Source organism: Aulonocara sp. 'chitande type north' Nkhata Bay, linkage group LG17, assembly GCF_057382095.1.
Source record: "Aulonocara sp. 'chitande type north' Nkhata Bay isolate Kocher_YH1m ecotype deep benthic linkage group LG17, A_spYH_male_GT1.1, whole genome shotgun sequence".
Taxonomy (NCBI): Eukaryota; Metazoa; Chordata; class Actinopteri; order Cichliformes; family Cichlidae; genus Aulonocara; species Aulonocara sp. 'chitande type north' Nkhata Bay.
The window spans coordinates 27,242,799-27,254,704 of record NC_141360.1 but is presented as its reverse complement, the minus strand read 5'-3'; the positions used below and the strand labels follow the sequence as shown (position 1 = coordinate 27,254,704).

At 40.9% G+C, this 11,906-nt stretch overlaps 1 protein-coding gene across 1 annotated transcript; it reads left to right on the top strand.

Moving 5' to 3' along the window:
- Nucleotides 1-1,992: 1,992 nt before the first annotated feature.
- cd36 (CD36 molecule (CD36 blood group)) lies at nt 1,993-9,438 on the top strand. Its single transcript, XM_086268690.1, has 12 exons — nt 1,993-2,272; nt 2,649-2,809; nt 2,943-3,087; nt 5,983-6,138; nt 6,222-6,313; nt 6,485-6,534; nt 6,645-6,714; nt 6,944-7,131; nt 7,245-7,363; nt 7,461-7,534; nt 8,364-8,418; nt 8,514-9,438. Exons 1-12 carry the CDS (start codon nt 2,150-2,152, stop codon nt 8,685-8,687), a joined length of 1,407 nt encoding a protein of 468 aa, XP_086124816.1. The 5' UTR covers nt 1,993-2,149; the 3' UTR covers nt 8,688-9,438.
- Nucleotides 9,439-11,906: the final 2,468 nt, after the last annotated feature.

Here is an 11,906-nt window from a genome sequence, read left to right as displayed (position 1 = left end):
AAACAAACAAACAAACAAATTTGCTTGTAGGTGTAAGGTGACCAAACATAAGTCAAGGAGCTAGAACAGAATTAATATTTAACATATTTAACAGCAGTACCATAGTGCTAGAAAAGTTACATTCTGTTTTGAAAGTCGCTTCTGTTTAATTGAAGAAGGTGACAGAAAAACATCCTAGACTCTTCAGAGAGATGAAGTAAGCCAATCTTACGGAATATATTTAATGCCCTTCTTTTTAAACATTGCTTACTGTTTTGTTGTGCTGCTCTTCACAAGACTCAAACCCCCGTGGGAGCACTACATGGCTTTTAAATCAATAAAGCCCTTATAAAGGTGTACATTTTTAAGAAATACAGACCAATTTTGTGTGCATCCAAACAGTTTGCTAGTAAGTTTTTTCTTCCCCTAGTTTTAGACATTTTATGATTAAAATTACATGTTTCAAATTAGAAATAACTAAAGACATTAAAGTAAAGAAAAGAAAAAGCCTGTAGGTGTAGTGTGTGCCCATGCAAAGTGAAATCCTGGAGTCACACTTGCAATAAACAATGAAGTCAGTCAGGTGAGATTCATCCTGTTTGACAACTGTATTTGTTTAAGCAGACAGAGACTGGCCTTTGGCAAAGATATGTAATGGAATTATTGTGTAAGCAGGCCCACTGTGCTGAACGTGCGGCGAGTAACGAGGCAAAGGTGGTGCTGCCCTCTAGTGGCAATAACACGTAACTTCAGAGTGCATGTGGTGGAAATCCTGAGTGGATATTTTTTTACACAGCACCAAGCTGCACGAATTCAGAACGTTTAAAAGAGGCACTCCAATAGATTTACACCTAAGGAGTAATTTGCTTGTCAGATTGGGTAAAATACCCCCTTTAGAAAGCAGTACTTTAATGACTATTGTTACACTGGAAGAGCTTTCTGTAATCGGACAAAATTACACCTCATCATGTCAGGGTGATGTCATAGGGGCTGTTATGGTTTCGGCTTGAAGCGTCACCTTCATAGCAGAAAGCATTTTTAGAATCTGTGTGCTTCCCAGGGAGGGTCTAAAGGCAGTTGCATTATGGGAAGTGTAGTATTCAGTGATTCTGAATAAGGCCTATAAGGAATGAATTTCAAAACAAATCCACGCTAATTTTCTTTCTCACCGCTTATAATATTGAAATGGCACACCAGGCATGCAGTCTTTTTTAGCACGTAGTCCTGTATAGCCAGAAAGACCCATCTATTAATCTATTAACTAAAACAAGTGTGAACGATTTTAGTGCTGTTCACCATGCCAGACTATGTAATTAAAGAAACACAAAAGATAACAACAACCTTTAAATGATTTTTCCATCCTTGCATGATTGTAATCAATATTATATTGCTGCTGAGCAAGCTCCAAACAAATAATGACAATAAAAAATTATTTCAACATAGACTCATGATAAGCATGGGGGGAAATATCTTTGCGAGATAACGTGCAATTCATTTCCAGCCACACAGACACAAATACAGATAAGGCATTATAAATGCACTGTGATAATGGGAATATTCTTAATGATTTATGTGTTTCTTCTTTTTGAGCTTGTGTGGTCTTCCCCAGGACTGTAAATGAGTAGAAGTAGTAAAACAGGCTAGAGATGACTAGATACTGACTAGATATACATATGGATAAAATAAGATCAGAATAAGAAAGGACTGCTATTATATACTCTTATACATCTTTGTCAGTGGTTTTATTATAAAATTTGCAATAAGAATAAACTAAAATCTAACAAAATCATGTACAATAACAACCTGCTCACGTTATACTCGCACCCCATGTCCTGTTTCAACCTTTCTCCTCAGCCAAACTGTTATCACCTTGCCAGAAAGTGCTTACTCATACCAGGTTAAAACTCCTATCAGCTGAACCATAATCCTGTCTTGTCATTATATAACTTAATTTATCTGGCACCTGCAAGATATGTGTGTGCCTTTACCTGGCCTTTGCTGTTCTGTCAACTCCTCTGATAGTACCGCCTGCCTGTGCTGCTGCTGCTGTTCCTGATACACGGGCAAGCTGCACATACTAGCACACACCACAAACACAGAGACAGAAGGAGAACAAGCAGCCAGGCAGCCAGACGGACGTACGGTTGGAAGGAAGGCAACACACACCACCATGGGCTGCTTTAGCATTAAGTGCGGGCTTTTAGCCGGATCTGTGTTTGGGGCGGTGATAGCCATCCTGGGAGGCATCCTTATCCCAGTGGGGGACATGATCATTGAGAGGACAGTCAAGAAGGTATGGTGCTCATGTTTCACCCTTGGAATCAGGATAGGGAGTGATAGAGAGTGTGAGTGTGTGTATGTGTGTGTGTGTGTATGTGGAGATCAAGGTGAATCAGGTGAAATGAGAGGGAAGAGGCGTATGTTGTGGAAAGCTGCTCCAAGCACTAAACAAGAAGCCGTGCAGAAAGCCAGGCGTGCCGTCTTGTTTTCGTCTGTCAAAAGCATGTGTGATTTCTTTTTAGACATTGTAGAGACGGTCTAAATCTGAACGATCTTTTAAAATAACAGAGCATCCTCCTTTTTCATGTATCAGGGGAGCTGCTGGCCTGCTGGCAGTCTTGAGGCATGTTAAAAATAGATTGTGTGTGTGTGTGTCTGTGGGGTTTTAGGAAGCTGTCATTGAGCCTGGAACGACAGCTTATGACAACTGGGCAGCTTCAGAGATCGCAATTTACAGGCAGTTCTGGTTCTTTGACGTGAAAAACCCACAGCAGGTCGTGCAGGAAGGTGCATTTCCAGAGGTACAGGAAAAAGGACCGTACACATATAAGTAAGTTGGATTTGTTTTCCTCCTGCATATCATTTTAATTTCAAAGTCATTCGGTATAGTGATATTGTTTTAGTCCTTTATCACATTTATCTCATGGCACACCACATGCATTCATGACCCTCTCCTCATTAAGGACAAGATATCTTCCCAAAGCGAACGTCACATTCAACCCCAATAATACTGCCTCCTTCGTGCTGCCCTTGGGTGCCATCTTCGAACCATCCATGTCAGTGGGACCAGAGGAAGACACAGTCACCTCACTCAACCTGGCAGTGGCCGTAAGTGTCAGGGGCTGTGCATAGTGATTCCCAACTTGTGTCAGCTCTGCTTTTAACAGTTTCTGTACCCTCTTTTTTTCTTTTCTAATGCCAGTACGAGCACATGCCAAGGCAAGCTGTGCTGGCTTGCTTTTCAAACATTAATTTTAGATTCCAAACCTTTTTTGTCTTATGACCCTCCGTATCATTTTGTTTATAACGAAAGAAGGGTTACACTCTACCTTCCAGGATGGTTCATTTAAATCACAAATGAAAGCAAGGATAAAAGAAAGGGCTCATCAATGTATTGCAGAAATTGTGTATTTTCTGTTTCTATTTCATGAACTAATTAATTAATTTATTTAATTTTTTTTTTGTGATACCACTGAGGAACCTGGGGCCTATTCAAGGAAGCGGATTTATTGCAAACTCTGAGCTTGTTAACGTTGACATAATGGAAATCCTGAGCTTTCTATTCCAGAGTGAGATCTTAAACTCTGGTCTGCTGTGAACATAATAAGTTAGATGTTAGGTGGTTACTTGTTATATTTAGACAGGGTTTTGTTACCACAGTGACTTTATGGACAGCACATCAGCTATACACTAGACTGAAACATTTACTGTACATTACTCTAATAATCCCTGCAATATACTAATAACTTTAAAATAATAAAACGGGACACACTGTAGTTTAAAGGGAGTTATTGAGTCTAGGCTACACATGGTCTGTTAGCATTTTAAGTTGAAAATGTTAACACATATAGTCAATAAGTAATGCTGAGCAACATTTTAAAATGTACGACAGATGTATGAAAAATGAAATTAGTAGTTAAGAAAGGCTTCAGTTACATAGATTGTCAGCGACCGCCTCTGGAAACCTTGAATCGCTGGGGAAAAATGTATATTTCCTGACTGGTGGTTCTTTGTGTCATTCTGAGTAGTTTGGGAATGTTTGCAGCCAAGTCAGTGTCTTCCATGAAAATTACAGGTGACCACTGCACCCATTCACCTTCACTTTTCCTAGGACCAAACCAGTTTCTGGGTGATTTTTGGTCCAGTACCGTATAGATATTTGGGATCAATTTCATGTGTACGACTCTCACCAACCTCTAGAAATCACCTGTACTCATTTTAGTACCTTATCCCAGGTACTATGATCAAATTGAAAACTCTGAAAACTGTGGCGAGTGATCCGAGTAGGTACTAATGGAAAAGGGGATCTAGAGAACAGCTGTTACTACGGGATCACTGATCGATCTGTAGGCCTGTTTGACGAGATCTTTAGTTTCACAGCAAATGCCAGCAACCGCTAGCAACCATCTGCCAACCAGTCAGGGAATACACATTTTTCCCTCACAATGGGTGGTTTCATATGGCCTATTCATTACATTTAAAACTGGAAGGTAAAATTTGACAGGATTTAAGCCTTTAATCTCTTAGGGGAAATTTAAGTTGGGTTAGAAATGACTGAGTTGATGATGCTGAAAGTTACAATTCCTCTTTTCCCCCTGCTGTACAGATCCACATTTACTTTCTTCAGTCCACAGGACAAAAATAGAGACTGTTCAGACTGTGCTGAAATTAACTAACTAGCTATTCTGGAACCCAAAAAGCTGAGTTTCCTAAATCAGAGTTAATCAACTCAGAGTTAAGGGTTAGACTGAGAGTTCATTAAACACACCTGCTGGAACAGGGTGCTGACCTCCAGGTCTGTCTGGAACAAGTGCACAAATTGGTAACTGAATATTGAGGGCAGCATGGTGGTGTAGTGGTTAGCATGGTGGTTGTTGTCTCTCTGTTAGCCCCGTGATAGGTTGGCAACCTCTCTAAGGTGTTCCTTGCCTCTTGGATAAATGGAAGAGAATGGATGAAAAATAGAATATTACTTGCTAGATGAATGGGGCTTTGATTAGCAAAAGAAGTTGACCTGAATTTGAAATGCATTTAGCTGCACTAAAATAGCAAATCTACACTAATCTTAATTTTAACATTATACATATATAACCCAATATACTTGGGTTGGTTAGTAAGATGTTTACCAGCAGATAGTATATGGTATAGCCAAAAAAGCTAATATGGGAAGCTAATATCTCTGACAGCTCCAACAACTTACTCTGACAACTTTAACGCTTTAAATGAATAGGCGGCTTAACTGCCACGTTGCCCTGGAAGTTTGCAAAATATACAACATGTTTGCATATTCACTCACACTCTAAGAAAAGGTTTTGAAATGCTTAGAATAGCTTTAGTGGTACTTCCTTTTATAGAGGCGTAAAAAAAAAGTTCTCAAGAATTCTCTTTTATGAAAAATTATAGACACCTCAGTGTTATCTAGTATCACCTTTATCATCACTATCTTTAACTAATTGTTCTCTGTATGACTTTATCAGTCTGTCACGCTGTGTTGGGAGATTTTTGATCCACTTTACTTTATAATGCTGCTTAAGCTCATCTTAATTTATTGTCTAAACTCAGTTTGATATTCACCTTTATACTTACACACACACACACACACACACACACACACACACACACACACACACACACACACACACACACACACACACACACACGCACACATCTCTTACTGTGTTTGAGGGTGGAACATACAGACAAGTGGCAAGTCAATGGCAATTTTTCTTTATGAGCAGTTTATGAGTGTTCTCTCAAAACTTTGATAAAGCTTTAACAATGAGTGTGAGTTTGCTTGTAGTGCTTGCAAGTAATTAAGAAGAATCACTCTCATAAAAGAGGATTATTTTCTGCCTTATATCCTGAGACAACAGCTGCTCTTGTTTGCACATTTAATATATGTACATAATACATATGGAACCATATTGCTTTTTTTTGTGTGATACCTTCATTGATGATAGCATTTTCCAAATGTAAGGGTTTGTGTTTTGGATTTTCTTTCAGGGGGCCTATTCATTGCTTCCTCCAGCATCACATATCTTGCTAGACATGGTCATAAATAGCACAAATTCTTCCCTATTCCAACACCGTACAGTTAAGGAGCTGTTGTGGGGTTACCATGACCCAATATTGAAAGACACCATCGGCCTATTTTCACCTGTAAGTAAACACTTGTACCAAATGCCAAATGCAGCATAAAAATCAATTATTTAACAAATTTGAATGAAATATGTTTTCCACAGTATAATGGTACCACTGATGGCCCCTACAATGTCTTCACTGGAAAGGATGACATTTCAAAAGTGTCTGTAATTGACAGATGGCGAGGAGAGACGTGAGTACAATTATGACTAAAAATACCGCATTTGAAGTCTGTAACTTTGATCAAAATTCATTTAATGGATAATTAGATGTTACATTTTAACTACAACCATTTATTTATTTTTGTTGTTAAATCCAATTGTCAATTGTCAGTGTTTCTGACAAATTCAATCTTGTCCCACAGGAAATTAAGCTTTTGGAATGATACATATTGTGACATGATCAACGGGACAGGTACGTAGGATAAAGTAACATGTGTTCATGTACATGTAACGTATTTCTACAGCTCCTGATGCAGATGAATTACCCTTATGAACAGATTTTTCCCTGATTCTTTTCCTTAGATGGTTCTTCCTTTGCTCCGTTTGTGGATAAGGATGTACCCCTCTATTTCTTCTCATCAGACATCTGCAGGTGATAAATAATTTCATTTGTAGGTAAAATTTAATTTGATCGTGCCTGATATCAAGATCTCTTGGTATTTCCTGGAAAGGCAAGTGTTGGAGCTTTACTGTAACCTTTGGACTTTATCCTATCAGTAACCACTAGGGGTCAGAACTTTGTTATATACTCCTGTGTGAATAAAGTTGCTATGTGGAGCCAAAGATGAACCTGAATTGACTTCTTATCTGTTTGTCTTCAGGTCTGTGTCAGCTAGCTATGAGAAAACTATGAATCTTAAAGGTATTGAGGTCTACCGCTACAGCCTCCTACCATCCACTCTAGCCTCTCCTGTGGACAACCCAGACAATAAATGTTTCTGCAGAAATTATGAAACCACCAAAAACTGCACCTTGGCTGGAGCACTGGACATAAGTTCCTGTTCAGACGGTCAGTCAGCATACAGCATATCATGATTCAATTGGAAATTCATGCATCCTAAAGTTATAAGGATTTATCAGTCTGCCCAGCAGCTTTTAATTCTCTGTTTGTCATCTTAACAGGTAGACCAATCTTCATCTCTTTGCCCCACTTCCTTCAAGGCAGTGAATATCTACGGGAGGTTGTGTTGGGCCTACACCCAGATGAAGAGCACCATAAAACTTTCCTGGATGTGGAACCTGTATGAACCAATGCTATTTTATTTGATGTTTTTTTACATTTTAGGAACAACAGGAGTTTGTAGATGCTAACTTTTATTTATTGTATATTTCCACTAGATTACTGGTTTTACCCTTAATTTTGCCAAGAGAATTCAAGTCAATATGATGTATGGACCAGCAAAAGACATTACGTAAGTTATCGTTCACCTTTTTAAAGGAATTAAGAGGTGAAAATTTGCTGTTTGTGTAGATTCAACAAATATTCCGTGGAAGGATGCAGACAGACAGAACACAATTATGCCCTTCCAAAGCAATTTGTAACTCTTACATGACTTTTTTCAGTATGAAGGTGCCTTTTTGCAATCTTGTATGCCAGTTAAAGAATTATGAAAAATGTCCAAAAGGCTACAGTGTGGTGGCTTGAGTTACCAACAGTGTAAAGAACCCAGGACTAAGCAGTCTAACTAAACAAAAAAAAAATAAAAATAGAGCTACTGAATCAGGAGAAAATGACTTGGGCTAAGGAAAAATGGGATAACTGTGGGATCCTGGCAAGTGTTAGGCTATTATTTAAGTTAAGCTCAAGCATTTGGATAGCTTGTCTTGCACTGGAATGTGAATAATTTAGAAAACTATCGGCTATTGTCTTTACACGTGCCGTAGCTAACAACATCAGTTTGCTAATACATAGCATTAACCATCTTGGAGTTAATTTGACTTATGGTGTTACAAAAATAGCAAAATTAAATGTTTTTAGACAGTTAGAGGCATTTTACTACTGTTTCAACCAAGCGATAATTGAATATAGTTATTTAGGTGCTTTTTATCTGTCTCAATGCATCTCTTGCCATAAGCTAACTATGGCTAATGGTAGCTTTAGAGAAATTACATGAAAGAGCTATTTATATTCTTATATTTATATAAGAAAGTGACTAAGCAAATTTCCTAATCTTTAAAACTAGCTGAAGAAATACATTTTAAGAGCAGTGAATATGAATTAATTAACTCTTTGTCCTGCAGGGTGCTTAACAAAGTGAAAGATCACACGTTATTACCTCTTGCTTGGATGAATGAGGTACGTAAAAGTAAAAAATTATGTGCGAAGCCTGTTTGTTCACTTTTTTTTTTAATAAGTCGTTTTTTCATATTCTGTGTCCTTTGTGTAACCAGACGGCAACGCTGGATGATAAAACTGCTGACATGTTTAAGAGGGAACTTCTCTCCCGCATTGATATGTTGGAGATAGTACAGCAAGTCTTGCTGATTGCAGGTGTGATCATCTTTTGTGTGTGTTTAATTGCCTTCTTCTGTGTGAGGAGGAAAAGCAAAGCAAACCTTGGATGAATGAATCATTCATTTTACTGTTTGTTGTATGAGCACAGTGCATTGAAGCTGCTACATCAAACGTTTTGATATAGACTCGCACTTTTTTGGAAATTTTTGCGTTATTTTGAATTATTATACCTCCTGTGATAACTGGGAGGGATACTGTGATTTTGTAAAGCTGTAAAGAACTCATTTGCCAAGTATAATTTTAATTGCAAACACTGTAATATTAACTGTATCAGGGATTTCTAGAGGGAGAGCACATGGAAACTACTCTTAACTGTCAGGTAATGCATCAGACCTCTGAGAAGAGAGACATGGAATAGTTTGCCATCATATGAAAGAAATGTACATGAATTTAAATATTATGTGAATGTATGCTTTGCTGAACTAGTGTATTTAAAATAAATAAATACTGGAAAAGAGAGACTGTTATCCAATACCCTATTCCTGCATTGTTCTTTATAATTACCAGGATATGAAAGCAGATCTGCCGTATATCCCTTTTGGTCAGGATACAGCTTGCATGGCCCCCATGGCTAAAACAAATCTCTGCATCACTTGCTTTACCTTGAGTGGCCTATAAATCAGACAGAGTGATAAAATAAAGCTGGTGGGATCACTATACTCTGGTTGTGAATGGAACTTGTGATTGCTTGGTAGGAAAACAGTATTTCTGCCACTCTTTAGTAGTTTTAAATGACCCTCTGCAGGGTCCTATGGGTGTCTTTGAGTCTGCTGTTCCACACGAATCTTGCTTGTCACTTATACTGTAAAGCGTTTTATTGAGATTAAAAAAAGGCAAGTCTCTTTGCACTTATATTTGAGATTTGGTGTACAAGGCCTGTTTGAAAGTCTGAATCCTCTTAAGTTTCCATGTCCAGGTATGATCTAAATATTTGGCAACTTTTAATGTTGTCTGTTTGTGAAGTACAGTGCTGTTAGTGCTTTTGCTACGCTTACATCACTCTTGGATCTACTCTTATATCCACTTGCATGAGTGTTTCATGTGATTTCACCGTGAACTTTAAATTGAAAGTGAAACTTAACGTCTGTGTCAGGCTGTCCAAATCTTTGAAATAAGCATCAGTGAATACTGGAAGATCAAGATGGCGCCGAGTATGGCAGCCTCGTCGCGAGCTCCTCCAAGCAACGGCTTTCTTCTGTGTTTAATTTTACTTTTCCTTTATTTTTTCACGAGCAGCACTTGTCTCCTTGTGTACGACCGACAAACCTTACTGGACATAAAAGACGGTCTTTCTTATAACTTTCCGGAGTTCAAGTTTTGCAACACGGACGCTCCGTTTGCAGACCCCCCATTCATCTCACCTGAGACGCCTTTGTTCTCTGGCCCTGGAGGCCGCAAACGCCGACGCAGAGGGAGAAGATCTGGCGTTCTGGTTCGACTGAGACGGCGCACTTACAGACCACCGTTACCCAGTTTATTACTGGCTAATATGCAGTCTCTGGAGAACAAGCTGTGCGAGCTTCGGGCACGGATCTCATTCCAGCGAGAGATGCGGGACTGCTGCGTGATCTGCCTCACAGAAACCTGGCTATCGGACAAAGTACCGGACTCCGCAATACAACTGCCGGGGTTCTCTGTGCACCGCGCGGACAGGTCACAGGATCTTACTGGGAAAAGCAGAGGCGGTGGTGTGTGTTTCATGATCAACAACAGCTGGTGTGATTATGCGAACGTGCACCCGGTCAAATCCTTCTGGTCACCGGACCTGGAGTACCTGATGATTAAGTGCCGGCCATTCTGGCTACCGAGGGAATTTACAGCAGTGATTATTACGGCTGTTTACATTCCCCCACAAGCCGACACTGACCGTGCACTCAGGGAACTGTACAGCGCGATCAGCAGCGAGGAAACCGCACACCCAGAGGCAGCGTTTATCACAGCCGGAGACTTTAATAAGGGAAACCTGAAGAAAGTCTCACCAAAACTCCATCAACACATCCTTTTCAACACACGTGGAAACCGGCAACTCGACCACTGTTACACCTCTTTCCGGGATGCGTACAAAGCCCTCCCCCGCACCCCATTCGGCCAATCAGATCACTGCTCCATCCTGCTCCTGCCCGCCTACAGGCAGAAGCTGAAACAGGAAGCTCCAACCCGGAGGGCGGTGCACTGTTGGACGGACCAATCGGAGTCTGCGCTGCGGGACTGTTTTGATCACGCGGACTGGGAAATGTTTCACGTGGCCGCCAGAGACATTGATGAATACACAGACTCAGTCTGTGGATTTATCAGGAAATGCGTGGAAGATGTCGTCCCATCCAGAACAGTCAAATCCTTCCCAAATCAAAAACCCTGGATTAACGGAGATGTTCGCGCGGCACGGAACACCGCCTTTGCCTCCGCGAACACATCGGACTACAAACACGCACATTACCAACTCCGGAAGACGATCAAAGCAGCCAAACGTGAGTACAGGGACAGGGTGGAACAACAGTTTGACAACCCTCGGAGTATGTGGCAGGGACTAAACACGATCACAGACTTTAGAGGGAAAACCAGCACACCGCAGACCACGGCCTCTCTGTGTGAGGATCTAAACATATTCTACGCTAGATTCGACACAGCGAACACCATGAGACCGGACAGTGTGCGCACCGCGGATGACGTCAGTGCGCACACTGTGTCTGAGGAGGATGTGCGGAGGTGCTTCAGGAAGGTGAACGCACGCAAAGCTACTGGTCCGGACGGGATTCCCGGCCGCGTCCTCAGGTCATGCGCGGCTCAGCTGGCTGGAGTGTTCACGCACATCTTCAACCTTTCCCTCTCTCTGTCTGTAGTCCCAGCCTGCTTCAAAATGGCCACCATCGTCCCTGTACCCAAATCCTCCACCATCTCCTCATTGAACGACTGGCGACCTGTAGCCCTGACCCCCATCGTAAGCAAATGCTTCGAGAAGCTGGTCAGGGACTTCATCTGCTCTGCACTACCCGACTCACTGGACCCTCTACAGTTTGCATACCGCCACAACAGGTCCACTGATGATGCCATAGCCCTGACACTACACACTGCCCTGTCACACCTGGAGAAGAGAGACACGTATGTGAGAATGCTGTTTGTAGATTACAGCTCAGCATTCAATACCATCGTTCCCTCGAAGCTGGACAGGAAACTGCAGGATCTAGGACTGAGCAGCTCCCTCTGCAGCTGGATCCTTAGCTTCCTGTCTGACAGACGCCAGGTGGTCAGACTGGGCAGCATCACCTCAT

What these genes read in the sequence shown, in the direction of transcription:
- cd36 (XM_086268690.1), top strand. Translation starts at nt 2,150, where the DNA reads ATGGGCTGCTTTAGCATTAAGTGCGGGCTTTTAGCCGGATCTGTGTTT. An exon ending in CATAAGTTCCTGTTCAGACG is followed by an intron (nt 7,132 to 7,244) that starts GTCAGTCAGCAT and finishes TCATCTTAACAG; the next exon opens with GTAGACCAATCTTCATCTCT. An exon ending in GGACCAGCAAAAGACATTAC is followed by an intron (nt 7,535 to 8,363) that starts GTAAGTTATCGT and finishes TTTGTCCTGCAG; the next exon opens with GGTGCTTAACAAAGTGAAAG.